General features: G+C 34.8%; 1 protein-coding gene across 1 annotated transcript in view; it reads left to right on the forward strand.

Annotated features, from left to right (window-relative positions):
• The window catches only part of TRPC1 (transient receptor potential cation channel subfamily C member 1), a 64,387-nt gene that overhangs the window by 17,636 nt on the left and 19,519 nt on the right, over positions 1 to 27,232 (forward strand). The window contains 9 exon segments of the mRNA XM_032631300.1: positions 290 to 391; positions 4,545 to 4,747; positions 10,226 to 10,357; positions 12,510 to 12,582; positions 12,584 to 12,706; positions 16,763 to 16,915; positions 16,918 to 17,101; positions 23,545 to 23,684; positions 25,367 to 25,510. Of these exon segments, the coding sequence (XP_032487191.1) occupies positions 290 to 391; positions 4,545 to 4,747; positions 10,226 to 10,357; positions 12,510 to 12,582; positions 12,584 to 12,706; positions 16,763 to 16,915; positions 16,918 to 17,101; positions 23,545 to 23,684; positions 25,367 to 25,510 (1,254 nt within the window).

Genomic DNA, 27,232 nt, shown 5'->3' on the forward strand with positions numbered 1-27,232 from the left:
ACTGCATAGATCAGCACTGTTTCATTAATAAACCCCACTATCAAGCATTCATTATTTTACCGGCTCATTCAGTGAAACCAGGACAAAAATATGTGTGTTGTGGTACACTGAAGTACTGCCAAGGCTAGCAAATGTACTATTTGGACAGTCTAAATTTTAAAAAATTTAGTATTACTGTATATAATACAGTTTAAATTTAAAAAAATAGTTTTCTTTATGAATTAGTAAAAATAAATAGTTTACCTTTTTATCCTCCATTTTCATTTTTAACCTTTTTTTTTTTTTAAAGTCTGCAGATGCACTTTTGGTGGCAGTCGACTCTGAAGTAGTGGGAGCTGTTGATATACTACTTAATCATCGACCAAAACGATCATCAAGACCAACTATAGTAGTTAGTACTCTTAAATATTTATTAATTTGGATTTTTAAACCAAAATAGATCTCCTGCCCCACTGCCATTTTTTTCTCCCTCCCCTCCAATTTGCTTTGTTTTAAAGAAATAGATTTTTTTTTTACTCTGTAAAATATTGCTGTAAAGTAAGTAGACATTTGCAAGAATAATTAATGTTGCTCTCAGGAAACCGTATTAAAATTCATGATATTTCTATAATTTTGCCAGTGTGATCCAGTATTTTTAGTTTGGAACATTCTGCAGGTTAAGTTGAAAATACAGATTAGCTTCCAGGTGCATTTAAAAGTTAAATATAAACAGTGACACCATAGAACTGGAAGAAAATGTAGGTGAATATTTGACTGGGAGGGAAGAACTTTGGAGAAAAATCACAGTGGCACAGGCTTTGGCTGTATAGAAGTTAAACCTCTAGAATTAAGACATCAGGCAAAATTTAGAAAGCAGATGGATAACTTTCAAAAGATATTTCCAGCATATATCAAATTCATAATATTAGATGAATTGATGAAAAACATCAAAATCAATAAAAGACATGGAAAAATCTCAAAAGAAAGTACAAAATGTTAAATCTTACTAATAATCAAATACGAGGTGCTAACTTTTGCTTATCAAACAGCAAAATTTTTGTAGTACAGCCTCATACACCGGAAGAGGGTATTTTGAAAAGTAGTTTGGCAGGATATGTCATAAACAAGAAAGATGTTCATATTCTTGAACCTAGCGCTTCCTCCTCTAGGAATTTGTAAAGGAAATGGTCAGAAATGTGGACAGAAATGTTACTTATAATCTTATTTGTAGCAACGAAAAAAACCATGTGACACAATCTAAACATCCCAAAATAGAAGATTGGAAACATAAATAATTACATATATATTAACATGATATTTTTAAAAGGAATAATTAGGAACATGAAAAAATATGATACAGAAGGGAAAAAATGAGAATAGTAAACTCTACATATAATATGATCTGAGATCAAAAATATGCACAGAAAAGGAACTGTATGGAAATGTAGCAAAATGTTACCTAACAGCAGTCATCACATTGCCAAATTAAGGATATTTTTCCTTACTTTAAAATTTTTCTTTATTGCTTTTGTAACTAGGAAGATAGTCACTAATAATTAAATAAATTCTACTGTAAAAATGAGATATTTGGGGCTTACCTAGTGGCGCAGTGGTTGAGAGTCCGCCTGCCGATGCAGGGGACACGGGTTTGTGCCCCGGTCTGGGAGGATCCCACATGCCGCGGAGCGGCTGGGCCCGTGAACCAGGGCCGCTGAGACTGCGCGTCCGGAGCCTGTGCTCCGCAGCGGGAGAGGCCGCGGCAGTGAGAGGCCCGCGTACCACAAAAAAAAAAAAAAGAAGAGATATTGGTTGTGTATCAAAATTTTAGAGTTATAACATTCATTATTGGTGAGGATGTAGTAAAACAATCAGTAAAAATTAATTTCTGGGAGTGTAAACTGGCTATACTCAGAAGAAAAATATTGTTTTAAGAAAGAATTATAAATTGGTTGCAAATTATCTGCCATATTCTGAGAGCGATGAGAAGCTCCCCTAAATTCCATACTTTATCATATATTAACTGAAATATTTTTCTCTCATTTAAACTATTACAAAGTTTGTGTAAGCATGACTTTCTCCAGAGGATAGTTCCAACTAGTTTAAGTGGTGGTAAGCAGCCAACAAGAGTAGAGAAAAAAGGGCCAATAATATAACTCCTATCCAAAAGATCAGAAATGATCAGAAATCCTATTCAATTTTCTGACACCTATCCTGCAGTTACTAGTATATTTTGGTATACCTATTCCACCTTCTAGCCTTTTAATCCATTTACACTCTTAGGGAGGGTGAGTGTAGTGTGCCAGGGCATTGGAGCAACTGACTGATATCATTTCATCACCATTGTCACTGCCAATCGAATACTGAGTAGTAAGGGTGGGCAGTCCTCACCTACTCAATGAAAGAACACTTTTTACACTATCTCTAACAAAGAAAGTTATCCAGCCTTTGCCTGAATACCTCCAGTGACAAGATCACATTTTAACGGCCTCATTACAACTGGACAGGCAGTATCAAATATTTTTATATATATACTTTTTTTACCACCTCAGTGAATTCATTGTATATTCTTGGCTTATCAAAATTGTCTTTTGATAAATTTTCACTTTTAAATACAGGGTTTTTTTTTTGATAGTATGTAGATTATATTATGAGCATTGAAATTAGGAACTTTAATCATCTATCTCTAATAGTGTTTTTCATAGTTAATTATGTTTCATAGGAAAAATAAGGACCATTTTTTTTCTTAAGGGATTAAATATGATTTTCTCCTCTTTATAACCTCTTTTTTTGTAATTAGGGGGCATGGAATAAATTTTTAGATTTTTCTGTAATTTTAAAATAAATTCATTAATTTGAAGTCCCCAATAAATAGATGGGAAGTGTATAAACAAACTATTCATAAGAGAGGAAAAAAAAGATAAGAATGTCAGAAAATACTAAAATTTACCAGTAATCAAAGAAGAATAAATTAATATTTAATGATAGTTTTTTCACTCATAAATTGGGAGTGATCATGCTCAGTGCTGGTGAGTAAACCTTAGTGGGGGGGTACATTCCTATATTATTGGTAATATAAACTATTAAAAGGACTTTGATAATATGTATAAAAAGCTTCAAAATTGTTCATGGCCTTCAGACCTATAATTCCACTTCAGGGGTTCTATGTTAATGAGATAATCCTGAATTTTGTAAAAGCTGTATTCATAAAGATGTTTGTGGTAGTATTATTTATATTAGCAAAATAAAATATCTTGAACATAGAGTCTATGAACTTCCTTAAACTGCATGCAAAATTCTGTACATGAATTTTTTTCCCAGAAGATTCTGGGTTATATCTTTATGAGATCATTATAAGGGTCCTTGATCTTCAAAATATTAAGGACCATTGTTTTTAATCGTTGGTGCCAAGTCATTCATGCCAAAGTTGCCCTTAAAAAGCGGGTGTGGTGGAGAAAGGACTAAAAGGAAATACTGTAAAATGTTTTGGGTAGTAGGAACATGGGCATTTTTATTCTTTCCGCTTTTGCGTATTTTTCAGATATTTTATAATGTGTACACTACTTTTACAATGTTAATAAAAATTACAAAACTTAACGGTGAACTTGGTGAGCTTATACTATGGAATCAAACAGCTCACAGGAAAACATCTGTGAAAAAGTGATAAGTATTAGAAAGAATATGTAATAGTCATAAAATAGTCAACCTTCTTTATTTAATCCTGCTCTTTATTTACTAATGTTTCTTTCCTCGTGTCATGCAATCACCAGGCATGAGCCCATGTAGTGAAAGGAGCTCAGCATCCAGAATAACACTCAGCTGGGGTCTATCTGCACTTTGCCACTCTGTTGTCATAGCTCGGGCACATTAACTTCTCTGAGCCTCAGTTTCTTCATGGGGATTATAATGTTCAATTTTGCAGGCTATTGGGATTAAATGAGATGATAAATGTAAACTGCCTAATAGTTCCAGGAGCTATGATTGTTAGTGTTTTTGTGCATTTGTAACAGGAAGTAGTATAGGTGGTGTTTGAGAATATGTAGAGAATTACACAAAATGAAGAGTGTCTCCTATTATTCCTTTCAAGTAACTTCATTGCTATCAATGTGGCAAGGTTTTGCCATAGAGGTGGAATTAAACTTTTTTTTCTCGTGCATTTATATTTTGCCTACTTTTAACATTTCTGTTTTTCCATTATATTGTTTTTCTAAAATTCTTGTTCTTTATCCTTGTCATGCATGTTTCCATAATCCTGTGAAAATGAAACACTTTCTCCTAAAGTATTTCTCTAGATATCCACACTTCTTCTTTGTTAGGAAAACAGAAGTCTGGCTGTATGAACATTTCCTATTGAAGATTTTGTCTGTCATGATTATATTGCATTTATTAACTAAAGTTAAGTTTTGAGGTTTCAAAAAATATTTGATCCTAGGAAAATGTTTATCATATTCCTCAAAATAATTTTTATATCCTTTGTGCATTCAATATTTTTCATTACATTTTTTAGATAAATGTTTTTTTGAAGTCACAAATAAGAACTTTTGGACATTTATATAAATATTTTTCAGAAACTAATGGAGCGAATTCAGAATCCTGAGTATTCAACAACTATGGATGTTGCACCTGTCATTTTAGCTGCTCATCGTAACAACTATGAAATTCTTACAATGCTGTTAAAACAGGATGTATCTCTACCTAAGCCCCATGCGGTTGGCTGTGAATGTACATTGTGTTCTGCAAAAAACAAAAAGGACAGCCTCCGACATTCCAGGTCAGAAAATTAAGGTTTAAATTAAGATGTATGATGCAGTAAGGTATATGTCAATGAAGTTTTTGTTGTTGTTGTTCTTTCTATGTCTACTTTAAGAAATATGGTACTGCAATGACTAATGAAAGCCAGACTTCTAGCTCCTTTGCTTAATACAATGAGTTCTGCATTTTAAAGAAGTATTTACTAAATGATGAATAATTAGGAAAAAATTTCGAATAATGAATAAGGTTTATCTCATACTTCTGCTGGTCAGGGATGGGGTCACTATTTGCTTTTTAAAAGCAGAGTTTATTAATCTAAGAGAATTTCCAAGCACTGGAAGGGGTAGAGATACCACTTCCTGTCTTACTTATAAGAAAATAAAAACTATTATCTATCTAACTAGATATTCAACCTGTTATGCCTCTTTTTCCCCTCTCACACAGTATCTGAGTCTTCTTCTCTTCCCATTCTCCCCAGTCAAAAATATTAAGAACAACTGAGGAGTGAATGAACAAGAAAGTACCCCTTCTTGGACAGGTTGAGCAAGATCACACATGTGCACGTTGTATAAGGTGTATGGTTCTGGGCTAGACTTGAGAATCTAATTTTCAGCATATGCCTTTATGTATATATTATCTATATAGTAGTCAAATATAGTTGAAATAGTATCAAGTATAGCATTTACTACAGAAAATGTGGTTTGGAAGTCCGAGGTCATCCGTTGACATTGTTTTCTAGTTGAGGATTGTTGTGCAGTATATTTGAAATTAGCTTTAAAGCTGTAAACCATCCACCCTCCCTCCTTCCTCACCTTTCAACAGATAGTCACAAATCCATAAATTGGAAAAGTCTCCTGGGAATCAATTTAATGTTTACTTGCAGAGATTGTACTGGATATTTTTTTCTATTTTTTTTTATTAATTAATTAATTTATTTTTGGCTGTGTTGGCTCTAGAGCACAGGCTCAGTAGTTGTGGTGCATGGGCTTAGTTGCTCTGCGGCATGTGGGATCTTCCCAGACCAGGGCTGGTACCCGTGTCGCCTGCATTGGCAGGCGGATTCTTAACCACTGCGCCACCAGGGAAGTCCCTCTATTTTCAAGTCTATTTTACAATGAGATCTGTGTTTCTCTTTGATAAGATCTGGTTAATAGCTATGCCAATTTCATTTAACTTTTTAGTTTTAAAATGACTAGTCTATGGGGAATTCCCTGGCAATCCAGTGATTAGGACTCTGTGCTTTCTCTGCCGAGGGCAGTGTCAGTGAAGTTGATAGGGCAATTTCAGTCCCTGGTTAGGGAACTAAGATCCTGCAAGCTGTGCAGCTTGGCAAATAAAATAAAATACTCTATAAAATGACAAGCAGAAATGATCTTTAAGACTTCTTCTAGTATTAAAATCCTTTATTAATACTAAATATAAATATTTTTCAAATATTATTAAATATTATTAGGTATGCTTATTAAATATGTGTGTAGTTTAAGCAGTTGGAGGTGAGGGGTTGGAGCTGGAGAAAACACTTTACCTGTCTTGGTTTGAGGTGTGGAAAAAGCTTGTTTTGAAAGTTTTTAGAGGAGCTGTGGCTTGAGCTCAGTGTTTAATAAGTATGGATGAGAATTAACAGGTAAAAGGCATTTTACACAGTATGTGAGTGTGGTTTACTTAGGGATGATCTGGTATATCTGTTGAAGACATTGAGAGAGTTTGTTATTGATGTTTGAGAAAACAGTTATAGCAAATGTCAAAGGGATCTGACTGAAGTCATTTCCAGGAATTGCTAAGCAGACCTGCAGGAGAAAAGGAAGCTAACAAATGAGGAAGGGATGGGTAGAGGTTTCAGTGACGTTGAAGAGTTAGTATACTAGCAATAAGGAAGAGAGGCAATCTGTATTTCTAAGATGTTGGGTTTTAAATTTCAGAGATAATGCAGTGCCAGGTGATGCAGTCTTGCCATTTGCAACAACGTGATGGAGCTTGAGGGCATTATGCTAAGTGAAATAAGTCAGACGGAGAAAGACAAACACCATATGATTTCACTTGTATGTGGAATGTAAGACACAAACAGTCTGTGAGTTAGTTGGAGAAGGCATTCAAAGTTGCAGCCATTTCTCAAGAGTTCCCTTGAGGAACTTTTTCTTTTTATCAGACTTACTAATGCTTGGCACACATGCCTAATTTTTTAGTCAGCCAGGGATTTGTGGAGACTATATATGAATCCTTGTATATCTTTTCTCATTTCCAAGATCTCCTTATTAAATTTCTGATTGGTCCACTCTTTGTCTCAAATCAGACTGCAAGCTTGGTCTTGCAAAGCTGCAGGTTTTCCTTGTTCATCTCTACTAAGTCTAATCCTTTCAGCCAGCAGAGCTGTAGGTTTTTGCTTCCCAATGAATTGATTTTTACCCCTTTAGCACAAAGATACAGATTTACCAGCTTCAGGCTGGAAAACTGCAGTTCTCATTGAGTGAACTGGAGGCAGAGGTGAAGAGGTAGCCTCAGGTGAGAAGGCTGCGGATTCCAGCCATTCCTGCCTGAAGCTCTGGCAGTTTTCCAATAATTGATTCTCAATAGACAATTTCCAGTGACCTGAAATAGTTGATTTTTTAAAAAAAAATTTGTCCATTTTTATGCATATATTTTGTGTAGTGAAATCACTGACCTCTTCATATTCCACCATTACTTTTTTTTTTTTTTTTTTTTTTTTTTTTGCGGTACGCGCCTCTCACTGTTGTGGCCTCTCCCGTTGCGGAGAACAGGCTCCGGACGCGCAGGCTCAGTGGCCATGGCTCACGGGCCCAGCGGCTCCGCAGCATGTGGGATCTTCCCGGACTGGGGCACGAACCCGTGTCCCCTGCATCGGCAGGTGGACTCCCAACCACTGCGCCACCAGGGAAGCCCCCACCATTACTTTTGATAGTGTTTTGAATACCAAAAATGACAGATTTAATAAAGCGAGGCAGCCTCATTACTTTTCAGATTATATCTAATTGCTTTCCATACTATGGCTATTCCATTATTACTCCAGCATAGTTGGTTGCCACCAGTACTAGCAGTCACTCTTCCTGTGCATTTTGTCACTAATCCATATTTTGAGACATGACTATGTAGGTAATACAAAAGTCATTTTAGAGACCAATCTGATAAAATTAATTACTATAAGAATTAATTGCTATGATGGAAACAGAAAGATAAGTTGCTCAATTATATATATTTTTCTCAAGTTTTGGGCAGTTTTGGTATAGGCAAATACCTCTGTAGAAATCCTTACTTAAGATACAGGTAATTGTACTTGTTAATTAAATATCTAGATCAGAGCTGGATTTCATAAAAATTGTTTTCTTAGAAATGCATTATATAGAAAAAAATGTTTTGTATAGAGTCTATTTTTGTTTCTAAGTAAGACATGAGACCTATCAGGTAAATAAGGAATATTTCAATAAATTTGTTACATAAAAGTTTTAAATTTCCATACAGAAAAATTCCATTGCAAACAAAGTAAAAGACAAACAACCAACGAGAGAAAAGTATTTAAAGCATTTTTGACTAGACAGAGGGCTAATTTCTTTTATATATAAAGAGGTTTACAAATTGGTGATTTAAAAAAAAAAAACACAGAAAAATAGGCTAATGCAAATGAACAGGTAGTTTACAGAAGTATAAACAAATAGTAAGCATGAAAAGATGCTTAAGCTTCTAAAGAAATTCAGAGTAATACAAACTCTTAAAATTCCATTTTTCATCTGTTAGGGTAGCAATGTACTAATGAGATGTAGGGGAAAATGAGCTCTCCTTATTGTTAGTGCTTTGGAAACATCTACCAGAATTTAAAATGCACATGGTGTTTTATCCAGCAGTTCTGAATGTGCAAAGGGTATATGAACTAAAGAATAATCAGTTTTACATTATTTATGGAAGTAAAAAATCAGAAACAACCTAAAGTTCCCATTAATGGAGATTGGATGGACTGCCATCAAATGGAAAACCATCCAAGTTTTAGGAATAACAGATGACTCTATATGTAGTGACATAGAAATAGTTGTCCCTTCTAGAGAATGTCACACAGAGTGAAGTAAGTCAGAAAGAGAAAATCAAATATCGTATAATAACGCGTATATGTGGAATCTAAAAAAGTGGTACAGATGATCTTATTTGCAAAGCAGAAATAGAGACACAGACGTAGAGAACAAATGTATGGATACCACGGGGGAAAGGGGTAGGGTGGGAGGAATTGGGAGACTGACACATATCCATTACTGATACTATGTATAAAATAGACAACTGATGGGAACATACTGTACAGCACAGGGAGCTCTACCTAATGCACTGTGGTGACCTAAATTGGAGGAAGCCCAAAAAGGGAGAGGATATCTGTATGTATGGCAGATTCATTTTGTTGTGCAGTGGAGGCTAACACAACACTGTAAAGCAACCATACTGCAATAAAAATTAATTTAAAAAAAGAAAGAAAAAAATAAAAAAATTTAAAAAGTGTCTTGGAAATTCAGATGCAATAAATTTCACCTAAGAATTTTAGGGTTGTAGGCTTGTCACAAAAGTAGCATGAAAGCTGATTCCTTATGAATAACCAAAAATTGATAAAAATCAATAAACATACTCAGAAAAGAAAAAAGAAGAAATAGTTGTCCCTGTACACAGTGTGTCTGATTATGTTTGTGTGTGAATAGAAAATATCAGGAAAGATTTTCATAACTCTCTGAAATGTGACTCTCTTTGAGGAGTGGAGTTGGTGGAAGGAGGAGAATTGGGGAGCATTATGTTTCTAAACTGCTTGCTTTTTTTTAAACAAGCATATATTAAATTTGTATTTAAAAGAAAAAATATTTATATAATATCTACCAAATTTTAAATTAAGAATTATATATTTATAAATGAAAGAATTATAGCAAAATTTTTCTGACTTGGTTCCTATTTAGATATTGATTATAAACATTAATTAGTTTACGGAAGGTAAAGGGAGTACTTTTCTATTAGTTAGAGGTTAGACATAAATCAATGATTTCATTCTTAAGATTTGAAAGGTCTTTCAAAAATAACCTGGTTGAATGAGTCATGTGTTATATATATGTAGCATATTAAAGTAAACTTATCACTGGGGAAGGAAAATTTAATGATCATCCATATCATATTCAAAATGTATTAGTTGTTAACATATTTCATTTAAAATAATACTGAGTTCAGGAATAGAAATTTTTTAATTAAATTGAATTGAAGGATACAAAGTTTTGAATCTATGAAAACAAATACTAAAACAATTTCTTTATAAGCAGTAGATATAAAAAATTGCAATATTTATATTTCAAAATATTTATTTAAAGTTTTTTTCTTTTTATGCAGGTTACCTTATAATAAGTATTTTATAGTTTTATTTTCTTTTAATTTTATAATACTTTAAATTTATGAAAATTATAGGCTAAAGATACTGATCATATTTATCTAATAAATTTGTTTTACATTATGGAATCAAATTTTATCACAGGTTTCGTCTTGATATATATCGCTGCTTGGCCAGTCCAGCTTTAATAATGTTAACAGAGGAGGATCCAATTCTGCGAGCATTTGAACTTAGTGCTGATTTAAAAGAACTAAGCCTTGTGGAGGTGGAATTCAGGTGGGAATGAATAGAAATTGTAAATTTTTTTTAAAAATTTATTTATTTTATTTATTTACTTTTGGCTGTGTTGGGTCTTCGTTGCTGTGCACAGGCTTTCTCTTGTTGTGGTGAGCGGAGGCTACTCTTCATTGCAATGCAGTGGCTTCTCTTGTTGCGGAGCATGGGCTCTAGGTGCATGAGCTTCAGTAGTTGCAGCACACGGGTTTAGTTGCTCCACGGCATTTGGGATCTTCCCAGACCAGGGTTCGAACCCATGTCCCCTGCATTGGCAGGCGGATTATTAACCACTGCGCCACCAGGGAAGCCCTGGGAAATTGTAAATTATCTCTTTGTTTTCCAGAATATTTCAGCCTGAGTTTTTCATAGGCCCAAATTATCATTTATTTATCTACATTTGATCCAAAATGACCAAACCTTGCTGCCACATACCTGGGATTTTCCTTTTCCCTCAGTGGAATAGACCCCAGTACCACTTACGTCACTCCGTCCCCATCTTCCTTCTTCTACTCTTCCACCACCCTTAAATCCCTACTTTGTTCAGCATCGCCGGAGGCATTCTAAGGCAGTGTGAAGAGTAGTGGGAATGGTAGCCTTAAGCAAGAAAAAACTTATTTATAACTGCTCTCTGTCCTACTCCCTTCATTCCTAGATTCTGTAATCATCCTTGGAGCCCGATCCTTCATAACTTTCAGAAGCATATAGAATGCTTTTTGTATGTCAGGGACATTCCACACACCCAGACTTTGTCCCTTTTCACTGTTTGGTGAGATTTTCTAGTAGGAGAAACATAGCATGTAGACATAAAATTGATTAGACTGCAATTAGATTCCTAGACTAAGAAGTAGGTAATACGTTGTTTGTTAAAGAAATTCAAACTACTGGGCTTCCCTGGTGGCGCATTGGTTAAGAATCCACCTGCCAATGCAGGGGACACGGTTTTCGATCCCTGGTCTGGGAAGATCCCACATGCTGCGGAGCAGCTTAAGCCTGTGCACCACAACTACTGAAGGCCCACGTGCCTAGAGCCCATGCTCCGCAACAAGAGAAGCCACCACAGTGAGAAGCCCGCGCAATGCAACGAAGAGTAGCCCCCGCTCACCACAACTAGAGAAAGCCTGTATGCAGCAACGCAGCCAAAAATTAAATAAATAAATAATTTTTTTTTTTTTTTTAAAGAAATTCAACTACTTATTCTTAGGTAATTTTGGTTACATAGTAAGTGGCAAGAATGGATGAAAAAATGTTAGCTGGTGAGGAAAACTTTTTAATTCCTTGAGTTATAATTTTATGCAGCCAGTTCATGGAAAATCCCATTGGAAAAAAAAATTAATCAATGGGAAATCTCCCTATTTTCCCTTCCTTTCCCTTTAAAAAAACTGAATGAAAAATTATTTTCTTATATCTAACCCCAATTAATTCATAATTATTTATTTCTAACTTTATTCTTAAGTTGTTCCACTCAGGCATAAGCTTAATGTAATTGATATTTTAAAAAGAATTATCTACTAAAACTTCTTAGTTTCTCAGAAGTGATTTAGGCTTGCCTTTAATGAGCAGGTAAGTCCTAACTTTCAAGGAATAGTGATTCTGAAGAGAATTCTGTACTAGGTGTGTTTCAGTAGTTTTCTTTCTAACTTGAATTTTGTTTAAATGAGCACTTTAAAAATGAAGCAATGCTATTTTAATATCAGAAGTAGCATAAACATGTTGTAGACTATCCTTGAAAAAACTTCCAGTTAAAAATTATATAATAATATTTATTGGATAGCATCAAGATATTACTATCTACTGTTTAGATAAATAATATAAAAGGAAGCTTTATGCAAAACTATTATAGAATGAGGGCAAATGAGTTAAGTGAAGAGCTGGTTGACAAATATTATCAGAACTCCTAGGAATATCAGTACATGTAAGAAAACATTGTGCTTACCTAAGATTATCAGTGTGAACACAGAGAACATAATTGTGTTACAATTTTCCCCAAAGCTATGGAGAATTTATGCACCAGTAGGTTCTTGACTGTCAGCACAAAGATGTTGTGTAGCAGTATCAGAATTAAAATGTTACTGGGTAAAAAATGTTCTAGTGAAAACAGCTTAATTAGAAGATGGAAGTGACATTTCTAATAATAGACGGTTGCACTTTGCAGGAATGATTATGAGGAGCTAGCCCGGCAATGTAAAATGTTTGCTAAAGATTTACTTGCACAAGCCCGGAATTCCTCGCGAATTAGAAGTTATCCTAAACCATACATCTAGTGATGAGCCTCTTGACAAACGGGGACTACTAGAAGAAAGAATGAATTTAAGTCGTCTAAAACTTGCTATCAAATATAACCAAAAGGAGGTATGAGGTTTTCTGTGATATATTTAAATTATTTCCTCCACAGTAGTCTGGTGGCTCAGAACAAAGGCTTTGGAGCAATACATCTAGGTTGAGATCCTAGTTCTGCTTCATAAAAACTGTGTGTCTGTGGGAAAGTTATTGAATCTGTCTGAGCTTTAGTTTAAAGAATTAATTAAAGATATATATATATTTAGAGTTTAGTACAATGAGTATAAGCATTAAGCAAGTACTCAATAAATGGTAGTTGCTATTATTTTTAACAATTAACATTAATAATATGGATGTTAATGTAATGTTTTTGCTATATAGTAGCTATGCAGGTAAGATCCTGTAGAGTAAATGCCTTCCTAATGAAGTTTCCATCTTGTGTTTTGTCTGTCATGGGTTTGTATTATTGATCGCTTATAATTAGTCCTTTCTATAGTAATAGGGCCTTTCTGTTTAAAAATAAAATATCAGATATTATGTTCCTTATTCTTATTTGTTAATTCATTGTGAAACCCAAAGGTGGAGAGACGTATGCTATGATAACTGAGTTGAATCTGGCTCTCTGGCATCATCCCTTCCTATTAAGGGAAATACCTATTTCTACTCCCCATACACTCACATGCACATGATTCAGGAACTTGAAGAAGGAAGGTATGCATTTTTAACTTCATTTTTTGAGATAATTTATTAGACCTGGATATTTATATGTAGATAATGATGTTCAGTAGAGGGTGTTGGTAAATGGTACTTTTAAGGTATTTCTTCTAAGACCCATTATTCTTACTATCAACATAGATATTGGGAATAAAAACTTGCTTATCAAATTTATATTAATATAAAAATGGGGCCCCAAACAGATTATGGTAGAAGGCAAGGTATAGGACCTTTGGTGCTAGGGACAGAGTTTTTTTTTGCTTTTGTTTTTTTTTTAACCGGTATGTGGGCCTCTCACTGTTGTGGCCTCTCCCATTGCGGAGCACAGGCTCCGGACGCCCAGGCTCAGCGGCCATGGCTCACGGGCCCAGCCGCTCCGCGGCATGTGGGATCTTCCCGAACTGGGGCACGAACCCGTGTCCCCTGCATCGGCAGGCGGACTCTCAACCACTGCGCCACCAGGGAAGCCCGGGACAGAGTTTTTGATTATCTTGGTTGACAGTTTGAGTCTCCCAATAGCTTTGTGACTCAGGAGATTGATAAAGGAATTATAAGATGTTTACTTTAAAATTACCTAGATTATAAAGCAGAAGCTAACACACCATTGTAAAGCAATTATACTCCAATAAAGATGTTAAACAAATAATAAAATAAAATAACCTAAATATTATATTTCTTATCTAGATCTCTGGCTTCAAATCCTATAATTTTTCTAGTACTCCAGCGTTCTTGCTTAAGGTAGACCGTTTATAGGGAAAAAAAATTAAGTACAAGAATTTGGATCAGTGTAGCTGTAAGATTATAAATCAGCAACATACCTATGTGGCTTTAAAAGGAAATAAATGCTAATATGTATATGTAGAAACAGAGAAAATAGGAACCCTGATGTAATCTTCCCCTAACATACATTTTGACTAGATCTTATGTTAATTTATTTACTTATGTGTTGCACAACCTAAAATAGACACAAAATACTAGAAAATGATAGAATGAAGATATAACAAAGATATAAAACCAACTTAAGTGCTTGGCAAAAGAACCTCAAAGAAAGGTGGAAAGAACCGAGATTATCCTGGTAAGGGAAGAAAAAACTAAGAGGCAGTTTCCTAATGATATATATATGTATTTCCCTGAAGAACTCACAGAGGATAACCAGGTGTTCCATTCTAAAGAAGAGTAGAGAAAAGGAAAAAGAAGTAGTGGTAATATTTTTAGTTGGAAGAAGATACTCTGTAATTTTAAAGAATTAATGAAAATGTAAATTAGTTTTTTAAACTAGATTTCTAAAAATAATCAAAGGGGAAGATAATATTTTTCCAGATAGTTGGTAGACTTTGTTCAGGTCATACATCCTGAATAACAAACTACTGTGATACTTAGTGGCATAAAACAATATTTCATGGTCATTTTGTAGTAATTTCATGATCATTTTATTATGCTCTTGGGTTCTTTAGGTCAAGAATTAGGAAAGGACACAGCAAGGCTGATTTGTCTCTGCTTCTCCATGTCAAGGACTCAGCTGGAGATAGCTCAAATGATGGGGGGCTACAGTCATTCGAGAGGCTTCTTCACTCATATGTCTGGTGCCTGAGCAGCAGCTGAGGATTCAAACAGGGAGCTCTGAGTGGGCTGGGCGCTCAGGTGGGTGGGTCCATAGAAGGTGGGTCTCCTAAGAACCTAGGACTGGAACCTTGGAGGGGCATGGCTCTCACGGTGGGCTGGCTGCAGGGGGATGGTCTGAGTAGCCTCTGAGGGCTGACCGGAGTGCCTACATGTAGCCTGGTCTTCTTCATAGCATGGTGGCTTCAGGATAGTAGGACTTTTTACCTGCCAGCTTTTGGCTCCAAGAGCAAGTGTTTCTCAAATAAGGTGGAAGCTGAATGGCCTTTTAAGACCTACCTTCAGAAGTCACATAGCGTCACTTCTTCCAGAATCTACTGGTTAAAGCAATTATAAGCTTGTTGAGTTGAAGGGTAGGTAATATTGGTAGCCCACCTATTGATGAGAGGAGCATCAAAGAATTTGTGTCTATGTTTTAAAACCACCACAGACTTAGAACATCTCCAATTGAAAATTTGTCCTTCCAATTACATATTTAACATTACTGTTAATTAAATCATCATTATATAGAGGAATGGCAAGGGCAGCAGTCACGCCCTGAGATTGCTTTGATACTCGGGGGGAAGGATGAAACCACTAAGTTTGGGATGCTACTAAACTGGGTAGTTGGTGGGAAGAAAAGCTATTTTCCTCCCTGATATTTCCTCTTGAGGGACAAATTACGATTACCTAACAACACTGGAATCTAAGCAGAAGGATAAATAGATGAAGACTTAACTGCCAAAATAGGTATAGTATTGATATATTAGGAATTTCTTGATAAGCACAATAACAACAACAAAACTCTGTCTACTTTTTTAAAACTACAGTGTTGCATTCTATAGATTATATTCTATCTTGGGATAAATCATTTTAAAGACAGGACATTGACCAAAATATTATTTAATATCATGAATGATATTATGACCATTTGTGCTTTACTTTGGTGATTTCAAAACCTGAATTACATTATTGTGTCCAGAGTTATCAGAATCCTTAACTTATACTTCACAACGTGAGCATCATATTGGGAGAAATATTGCTTCTGAATTTTATAAACTAAAAAGCTTCGTAAACTTTGGTAAATTCATTTCTATACTTGAACTAGAATTTTCCTCTTATTTGGGAATATTTTTCCTTTTCTTCTCACATAGAATTCCATTTTAAGAAGATTTAGAGTATCTTTAATGCATTTTAAGAAATTCTCAGTGTTTTCGTGGAGCATAGAAATATCTGATGTTTACTTTAATTGCTTTGCTTTCTTGACATGTTGGTTTCTTGTAACTGAAATCATCAGTTTTTCTAGGCTGAAGTCTCTTTCTGTGGATTGTGCTTGTTAATTTTGAAATTTCATAAACACTGTTATGAGTCTTTATAAGTTAAACGTTTTGAAATGGCTGAGTAGGCTAGTAATAATCACTAATATCTATATAGTGCATGCTATGACCAGGCACTATTCTAAGAGCTTTACATTTAATCCTCATAACAAGTGTATGACTAGATACTATTATCCCCATTTTATAGATGGGGAATTTGAGGCTTAGAGAGATTTAAAAACTTGCTCAAGGTCATTTAGTAAGTAAGTGGCAGAGCCTGGATTTGAATCTAGGTAATCTGGCTCCAGAGTCTATGCTCTTAACCACCATACTCTTTTATTACACGTAAGAAAACAAAACAAAACAAAAAGAACTGGACTGTATAGAATTGATTTCAAACTATTATTAAAACTTTGACTATCAATTAAATAATAGTACTATCAGATCGTATTTACAAGTTATATTTTACTTTTTTTATATGTGTGTGCTTCGTTTTCAGTTTGTCTCCCAGTCCAACTGTCAGCAGTTCCTGAACACTGTTTGGTTTGGACAGATGTCAGGTTACCGACGTAAGCCTACCTGTAAGAAGATAATGACTGTGTTGACAGTTGGCATGTTTTGGCCAGTTTTGTCACTTTGTTATTTGAATAGCTCCCAAAATCTCAGTTTGGCAGAATTATTCACACACCTTTTATGAAATTTATTATTCATGGAGCATCATATTTTACATTTCTGCTATTATTAAACCTATACTCTCTTGTCTACAATGAAGATAAGAAAAACACAATGGGGCCAGCCCTTGAAAGAATAGACTATCTTCTTATACTGTGGATTATTGGTAAGTATCAAGTTAGTTTAAAAAGTTCTGCCTTTATTTAGCCCATTAATTCTCCCTTGCTTGGTGGCAGTTATAAGCTGCCTTTCAACTTGTAATTTTACACTGTTTATACAGGAAGAATTTGAATGCTTCCATGATCATTGAAGACGTAACTAACATTTTTTTTAAAAGATAAATGTTCTTGAACTTGATGATAAGGAAGCAGATCTCTTACCTAATATTACTTAATTACACGGAAGTTAAAATTCTTTGTCAGTTGCTAAAATTGTTCATGATTGTTTGAAACAGAAAAACAAATTTTGCTGATGAATTTTTCTTGTTATAAGAAATATGAACATTTTCTTAGGTATTTTGAAAATGTAATAATACATTTTGTACTCGGTTGCATTTAAGAGTTAACTATTTTGTTTTATTATATCATTAGCTTTTCTTTTAAGAACCTATGAACTTTTATAGTTACATATTACCTTATATAGAGAAAACATTCCCTGATGACTCACTCTATAAATCAGTTCTTTGTAATGGCAGCCAGATCTCTTTAGAAATGACAGTTTAAAAGAAAAAAAAGACATTTATTCTCTAAAAATTGTTTTTTTATAAGTATTATGATGTATCATAAATATTTTAATGATCTTCTGCAGTTTTTACTGCCCTTGCCCTTTTGGGAGAGGTGGGAGGAGGAGGGAAGTTGAGGTATAATTACATTGTCTATTTATGGTCTTTTAATGACATCCCCTTTATTATTTCCCTCTGGAATCTTCAACCTTGTTTTTAACCTCAGCATTTCCCACCTTTTTTTTTTTCTTTACTATTTGCTATAGAGTAAAAGGAATACTGAAATTTATTCTTTTCTATGTTATGAAGCACTGATTGATTAATATGTTCTTGACTGTTTCAGTTATTAAATAATTTAAGAAGAGTTAATGTACAGTGCTCACTTTTAGTTCTTCAGATATAAAAGTGTATTTTGGGATTTTTATTTTTATTTGGAAATCAGTTCATGTCAAGGTAACTTGATCTTACATCAGAGTTATGCATTAATGTTTAATAATTAGGTAGATACAGTAAAAATAATACACATTTGAACTTTAGGCTAAAGAGGATTAAATAATTTCTTCTTGTTAATATTTTCATGTTTCTGATATTTCCACTATCTTATCTAAAATTTAATATTTTAATTTAGGAAATAATTTATACTTTATCATATTTGACTCCAAATTGCATTGTTGTAGATCTTTTCAATGTGAAATTTGTTTATATTTTTAATTGGGTAGGTTAGGCTGAAAGGAAACTCTTAGAAGCACCTTTTCCCCTTTATTTAAACTACTTTCTGAAAGATTGTAATATATACCTTAGTCATAAAAAAGGGGAAAATGTATATCATTTATCTATAACCTATTGTTTAAATAGTAGTGAGAGAGAAAAAATATTTTCCTTTGTTTTGTAAAATGAACGTCTGTAGCAAGGTCTGTATAAGAAGTAAAGTTTATATTTCTTAGCAGTGAGTAAAAACTCACTGAAGTCAGAGAGTCTACCACTCCTTGGATAGCATAAATATTGCTGCTGTCACTGAATTTCACAACAAATGGTAAAACTGTGGCTACTCTTTTCTAATCACAGTGGCCCTGAACACACACACCACACACCACACACACCACACACACACACACAATATTATTAATTTTCTAAACATATTTTGTCTCAGTAGAAGAGTGCAGTAATGAATTATGCCATTAAAAATTCCTGGAAGTATTTTTCTTTTCTCAGCACAGCTTCTGCTTTGAAACAGTTAGATATGAATAAACCTTGCCAAGGATGTTTTCTGAACCTGTTATGTCTTTAGATCGCTCTGACTTCCTTAAATATATAGATCTGAACTTGCTCTAAGGAAACGTGTAGGAATCATTTGCCTACTTGTTCAAAGTCACTCCTTGGTTCAATTTACTTTTTCATGCAGTGAGCACAGGGACTTCTGACTCATGATGCCTGGCTTCTGTACATTTGTTTCCTGTTCTTTTCCTTAGCCCTCCAGGAAAAAAGTAGGGTTAAATTATAAAAAGCAAGGTAGAAAAAAAGAAAACAATGTGTTGATGAATCCACAGAATATTAATGGTACCCATTTACTTAATTTTTTACCATTGGAATATAATAGAACAGCCCTTACAGAAATGTATATTTTGAAATGTTGTCTACCTACTTTGTCCAAGCACAGGCAGAAATAGATATGGCCCAACACTCATGGAGCTTATGGTCTAATTATTGTTTAAAAGAAAAACACCCAATAACTTGAAAATCACACAGATAAAATAAAAAATTACATGAGTTAAGTGCTACTAAGTAAAGGTCTTGGAGCTAGGAGAGCAAGCATTTTATAAGGGCATTTTACCTACTCAGGGGGTTGGAAAGTCTATCTTGAAGAAGTGATAAATAAGCTAAGATTTAAAGGATAAATAGGAGTCCACTTGGAGAATTGGGAAAGAAAGGTATTGTAGGAGAATTGGGAGAGAAAAATATTCTAGGCTGATGTAAAAGTTACATTAAGGGGCCCCGTGGCAAGAGAGAGCATGGCGCAAAGAAGGGACTGCGTAAAGGCTGGAGGCAGGAGGACAAGGGAAGTGGGATTTGAGATGAAACTCTAGAAGTGGATGTTATACTAGACCATGGACAGCCTTGTTGGCCATATTAAGTAATTTTGACTTTATACTAAGAGCAGTGGAAAACCACTGGCGTTTTTAAGTAGGTGGGTGACATGATCAGATTTTCATGTTGAAAAGATCGTTCTGGCTACAGCGTAGAGAACGGGTTGGGAGGAAGGGCTGCGGCAAGAGTAGGTGGAGGGAGACCGATAAGGAGCCTGTTGCAGTACTCTAGATGAAAGCTGATGGTGCCTTGGACTGACGCCGGTTGCCATAGAAAGAGAAAGAAACAGATTCGAGAGATATTTACAAAGTAAAGCCAGTAGGACATGGAAATAAATATATATATATATATATATATATATATATATATATATATATATATGAAGTGAGGGAGGAGGAAATTATTAAGCAACCTAAGTATTCTAGAAGAGTACTAGGTTTGGGGATTTGTGAAAGAGTAGATCCTGAGTGTGGTTTTGGGTATGTTGAAGTTGAAAAGCCTTCGAGAAATTCAAAAGAGATGCCAGTCAGACAATTGGATATCATTGTCTAGAGCTCAAGAAGAAGTTTAAGCTTGAGTTAGCAGTATGCAGATAATCTGCATATATGTTGTAGATGAAACTGTGGGCACACATGAGACACTTGAGAAAGTATAAGATGAGAAGAGAGGACCTAGGAGCAAGCCTCGAGGAATTCCCAGAATGATGAGATTACGGTTTGCTAATCTTAACTAATTCTAAAAAACAACAAAAAAGGACCCCAAAATGTAGTCCATTGATTGTGTAGTGATTGCATTGCTTATAATAGTTTAAAATTATTGTGTTCTTCCAATCCAGCTCAGAAATGGGAAATACATCAGTGTATTAGCTTCACTTGGTGTGGGATATTGCACAGGAGCTGGCAAACTGTCGGTGGTACTTAATATTCTTTCCTATGTCTGGCCTTTCTTGATCAAAATCTTCTCCAATTCATGTTGTAATTTTGTCAAGCGTTCCCCTTTAGGTATAATATTACATCTTACAGAAATAAAACACTTATTTCTGTCAGCATCTTTCTTGGCTTAGTGTTCTACTGTTACAGTGTTTGGGTTAATAAAATGTAAACGATTTGGTTTAACATTTTTGGTTAGTTTTTATCTATTCATTTTAAATAGAAGCTCATCCAAGTGGAATTTTTAAAAACTGTTTTCCCTGTCAGACCTGCAAATATTTCAAAATGTTTTTCTACATAAAATATGGGTACTGTATAATTAAGATGTTACGAACAGATATTTTGAGAACACTTCATGTGTTTCCCAGGGGACTTACTCTGTACACTGGTAAGTCAGAGGATGATTCTGATTGGCTTAACTTGATCTTCATCCATATTTAGGTTGTAGCACTCTGTTCTTTTGTCACTTTACATTCTCCTTAAAAATACCATAGTGGGGCTTCCCTGGTGGCGCAGTGGTTGAGAGTCGGCCTGCCGATTCAGGCGACACGGGTTCGTGCCCCGCTATGGGAAGATCCCACATGCCGCGGAGCAGCTGGGCCCGTGAGCCATGGCCGCCGAGCCTGCGCGTCCGAAGCCTGTTTTCCAAAACGGGAGAGGCCACAACAGTGAGGGGGCCCGCTCACTGTTTTTTAAAAAAAAAAAAACCTTAGTGGAGGAATGTGTCATAAAGCTATTCTTGATTGTCGTACTGTTCTCCGTTACTCCCAGGAATATATAACTATGGAGAAACTTCTGGCCAAAGAAGGGGAAGGGAGTTATTTGGTTCGGTTGGTTTTTATTTATGTATATTTATTCACTGAGCAAATTTTTGAGCACCCACTGTGTATCAGCCACTATTTAGGACATTGGTTGATAAAACAAAGATTCTTACCCTTGAAGAGTTTACCCGAAGTGGGAGGAAGGTAGTCAGTTAATGATAGACATAATAAGTAAACTATATCCATTGTTTAAAAGTGATAAGTACTAAGGGAAAAGAAAGAAGAGTTGGGGGATTGGGAGTGAGGGGCATGGGGTTTGCAATTTTAAATAGGATGATCAGAGTAGGTGGTGAGCAAAGATGCAAAGTGAGGGAGTTAGCCAAATGGATGTCTGGGTGAGGAGCTTCCAGCCAGAGGGAAGAGCCCATGTAAAGGCCCTAAGGCAGGAGTCTTGTGTGTTCAGAGAACAGCAAGGAGGCCAGTAGTGGAGGGAAAGATTGATAGGAGAGGAGATCAGAGAGAAGAGGTAATGTAGGGCCTTGTAGACGATTGTAGGGAATTTGGTTTTGACTCTGAATAAAATGAGCTGTAAGGGAAGGTGCAATGCCTACTCTGCAGTCAGCAGCGGTGGTCTTAGGTTCTCATTAACATTCGCACTCACTGGACACGATAGGCAAAAACCTGGCACCAGATTTACCTACCTTTGGAAGATAGAAGACAGGAAATAGAGCATGTCAGCGTGACAGCTTCAAATATATCTTTATTGGCAGTTTTTACAAAAGACGGGGCTGCTTCCCAGCCCCATAGGGGCACACTCAGTTGTGTGGAATGAGGCCATATTCATGGGTGTGGGCTACCCCAGCCAAAGAAGCCTAAAATCTACCAGGATTTTTTATAAATCCAGCAGGATATCTTAGAAAGCCTGAGAATGTAGCTCCCACTACATGCACACTTTACATTAAGAGAGACATCACACAGAGAAACTGAGGCCTGTGCTTCTCAACATGTTTTTATATAGTCCTGGTTGGGTATACTTTTAGGGTCTATGAGTCCACTCATAGTCCTCCAGTCCAGATGCAGTTTCCCAATCAGTGGTTGTTTTTATAACAATCTTGAACACAGCTGACCTTCCATATTTTTCTTAATGTAGTATGTTTCCAAGGCGACACTTAAATAGATGATAACATGAGATTTTCTTCCCATGGGAAAAGAGTTCTGTCCTGCAGTTAATTCTTTCTCCTCTGGGAGTTACTACAGTGTTTTGAGGAGAGAAGTAACACTTAAATTTTAAAAGGATTACTCTGATTGTCATGTTGAGAATAGATTTTAGGGAGAACAGGGTAGAAGCAGGGAGACTAGGCTCTTTTAGTAATTCAGGCCAGAGAAGATAGTGGCTTGAAGTTGAAATAGTGGTGAGAAAGGTTAGATCCTAACTATATTTTGAAAGTAAAGTCAGCAGGACTTACTACTGCATTGAATGTGTGATTTAAAAGAATATCAGTCAAGGATGATTCAAGGACATTGAGAGTGAGCAGCTAGGATGGGGTTGCCATTAAGTGAGATGGGGAAGTCTTCAAGAGCAGTGAATTTGGGTGCAGAGATTAGGAGTTCAGTTTGGACATGTTAGGACATCCAGTTTGAGATGTAGAGTAGCCAAGTACCTATACAAGTTAAGTTTAGGAAAGAAGTTTAGAGATATTTATTATTATGTAAATACAGGTTGAGTTCAGAGATAAAAACTTGAAAGTCTATCACATAGATGGTATTTAAAGCCATTAGACTAGACTGGATGAGGTCACTATAGGAGTGAGTGTAGACAGAGAAAAGAATCAGGAACTGAGCCTTTTGGGGGTTTTGTATTTAACATCAATTTGCTTTCTTATGCTTGTTTCACATCATTTATTAAAATACCTCTCTGGGAAAGATATTGTCATATGAAACTTAAGGTTATTTTCTTTCATATTTTAAGAACATTTTACTGAATGTTATTTTTTTCTTCTGAATGAGGCTATAACTGACAGGTGTTATTTATTTAGTACTTTGAGTCAAGGTATTTTTTAGTTTATTATTGAATGAAGAGAGCATTATCTGATTTTTTTTCTTCCTTTTTTAGGGATGATTTGGTCAGACATTAAAAGACTGTGGTATGAAGGGTTGGAAGACTTTTTAGAAGAATCACGTAATCAACTCAGTTTTGTCATGAATTCACTTTATTTGGCAACCTTTGCCCTCAAAGTGGTTGCTCACAACAAGGTGACTATTAACTAGGTCAACTGGAGGCACAAGTGAAATTTATTTAGGAAAAACCCAGGATATTTAGCTATGTATCTCAGAGTTATTTTGGCCCAAATCTGTGTCTGATGTGTTTTCATTCTAAACCTATCCTTGTGCAAGGGAATAGTACACATTGTTTCCTTCCTTTCTAATAGCTTCAAGGGTGTTAATTACCATTAAATGTTCGTTACCTATTTTATGCCAGGCACCATGGTTGACACTTGCTATACTTTATCTCATTTTATTCTCACAGGGATTCTATGAGACAGATGTCCTTATCCCCATTTTGCAAATAAGGAAAAGGAAGCTCAGAGATAATAAATAACTTGTCCAAGACCACACAGTAAGAAACCAAGACTGGATTTAAATCCAGGTCTGTCTAGGCATTTTCTTTCTACCAAATGCCAATTCCTTAAATCTGAGCTAGGTTCACTTACCTCATTAACCTATATATTACCTCATTAACCTAAGTAACACAAAGTTACTTAAATTGATTAGTGTTAGATATCTTTATATCTATCAGGAAAAAGTTTATCTGAATGGAACTCATTATATAGTGTTTTACACATTCTAAATCATGACTATTATCTTACACAGCTTAAAAAGTTATGTAAATTTAGTTATTTTCTGATTCCTATATTTTTAAATTTAAAATTTGACAAAAATCTAACCTTATAGACATCTTATAATGTTACTTTTATAAAGATTTATTAAAAGCCCAGGAAAGGTAATGGAGATTATGTTAACTATCTTTGTTTACACCTGAGTTTAGAATTCTGAGGCGTCACATTCAAGGAACTATTTATATAATATTTTTTGGGTTTTGACTGATTTATAGACTATAGAGAAAGCAAACTGGTTATCTTATATCACTTTATTAAAAACCTCTATTCATGTAATTGATCAGTAGTACCAAACATGTTTATTAGGTATGTTCCATGACCAGAGTTGTGAAGTTATTAAGAAAATAAAAAGATCATATATAGATAGATGGTTTGATAGAAGGGTTGATGGTCATTGGTTTTTTTAGACTGGTCTCTTTAGTTCTAGAAGCAGGGTGTCCATATAGTTTATTATTCAGACCAAGACACTTTACAAGTGAAAGGGGGCACAATTAATAATTATGCCAGGAAAACTGGTATGTAATCTGGGACTGTCCCAGGCAATTGAAACATGTGGTCATTCTATGTCTAAAGTATAATAATACACTCTTTTTTTTCTTGTTCTTTAGAAGGGAGAAAGCATATATGGGCCATTGTAGAATCCTGAGTCAAAGGGCTAGGTTAATTTAATGTGATAGCTAATTAATTGACAGCACACATTCTTAAAGTTTGTGTTGTGGAATTTAAGAAAAACTAGCAGAAATTTCATTCATAAAAAGTCTAATGAAAGTTTTTAAAACATTAGTTTTTTAAAACATAGGAATTTCTGAGAAAACCTCTTTATATAGCACAAGTGATATTGCCCCACATATGTAGAAATCTTCTACTTATTTAAAACAATGTTATTTCTATTAAAAGAAGGGAACTTTATAAAACATAAATGGAGTTCCCCCACAAGGAGACATAAAATAGTTTCTTTCAACAGTCAGAATATTTGTTTTTTATTTTCCTAACTTGAGAGAGCTGTTTTGTCTTTGGCTTTTTTTCCCCTAACCTTAGTTTCATGATTTTGCTGATCGGAAGGACTGGGATGCATTCCATCCTACACTGGTGGCAGAAGGGCTTTTTGCATTTGCCAACGTTCTGAGTTATCTTCGTCTCTTTTTTATGTATACAACAAGCTCTGTCTTGGGTCCATTACAGGTAAGTAATTAAAATTTCTTGAAGAAAATTTGTAAAACTACTACACCTTTTACTTGTCCACTGGAACATTGTTTTCTCATGATATTAAAGCTAAACTTTGCTTTTGAAAATAGTTAACAGTTGAAAAGTCACAGCATGTTCATCTGCTTTGCTTCTGGCTGAATGATAATCCTCTGCTTTTAGACATTCCAAACTTTGTTAAGCTGTGGTCCATTGTCCCTCTCCCCCGAGTTCATAGACGTAGATGTATTTAAAATGTAGTTATATTTCAGACATATGAAATAAAATTTTGGGACATAAAATTTTGCTTTTTACCAAAATGAATTTCACATTGAAAATTTTAAGTGATAAATATAAGGGAGATGTTGTACAAACAGAATTCATACTTCATGATGATTTTGAAAATACGTAAGTTATATTGTAACAAAATACTCTTTTACTTTGCTTAATAAATATCAAATGTAGTAAGTTGGAAAATAGAGTATTTAGAGCTAAAAATTTTCATAGAGCTTATGTAGTCCAACTTTATGCTTTACAGTACTTTATAGTTAAAGAAATTGAGCTTTTATCGTTTCCAAGTAGTATGATTATTATACATGAGAGTCCAGGACTAAATTCTAAGTCTCTTTACACTAAAGAAAGGACTCATAATTGGTTGCATGTACCCCACAGATTTTAGTAGCTGATTGTTCTTGAAAGGTGGAGCCAGTTCTGCTTGGGGACCAGCTCTACATAATACTTTGTTATTTTGTAAGTCTGAAAACCTGAGCAATATTCATTTTTCCTTGTTAAGTCAAAATTTACTAACAGTTTAGATTCTGTTTTGTATTTTTAAAGGAGATATTTTAAATACAATGCATAATTACCTTCTCCAACAGAGATATGAAAACAAAATATGTAGGAAAAACCCCATTTGATTTGGCTTGTGCTGTCATCCTCCAAGAGTGTTTCCTGAAGTGTGACTCTCTCTTAGCCAAGTCCTGTGAGATGCTTGGACTGAAATAAGTTTGGGATACACTGCATTCCGTATAACCTCTTTTGGGAATTCACAGTACACATTATCACATTAAAGCCTATGAGAAAGAAGTAAAGAAACTTGTTTGATCTTGTTCAAACTATCATCACCTAAATTCAGTTAACATCATACCCATTTTTCATGAAATATGCTCAGGTCTCTTTTTTTCTCCAAAGCATGGTTTGTGAAACACTGGTTTAGACTATCTGTTATTTTGATTTAATTTTATCACTAATATCTTCTATAAATGTTTTAATCAAGAGTCCACAGTATTTCTACATGCACGTTGTTTTCTTTGTTTTTTAGCTAAAAACTGATGGTATCACTAAGTTTCTATACTGAAAATTTCTTTACAGATTTTTACAACAAATTAAAAAGGAAAAAGTATATTATTATTTCTTAGCAAATTATTTGTTTCTTTTTCTTAGAACTGTTGAGTCAGGTCTTCCTGACTTAATCTTTTCCCAAAAGAACTATAGACATGTATACAAATACTGCGTAAGTGGGTATTTGTCTTTTCAGCTGTGGTGTGTGTTTTTCTCCTCCAGCAGGTACTTTATATTGTTCTAATAGCCATAGAACTAGCAAATAATTTAAGTGAAACTAACAAATATTTAGTGTGCTCCTATTTTTTAAAAGGTCTACAGGTTAATCATAATATATGTTTAAATATTATGGTCTAGTCCAGCAACTGATCTTTTTAAAAA

The sequence above is a fragment of the Phocoena sinus genome, chromosome 4 (genome assembly GCF_008692025.1).
Source record: "Phocoena sinus isolate mPhoSin1 chromosome 4, mPhoSin1.pri, whole genome shotgun sequence".
NCBI lineage: Eukaryota > Metazoa > Chordata > Mammalia > Artiodactyla > Phocoenidae > Phocoena > Phocoena sinus.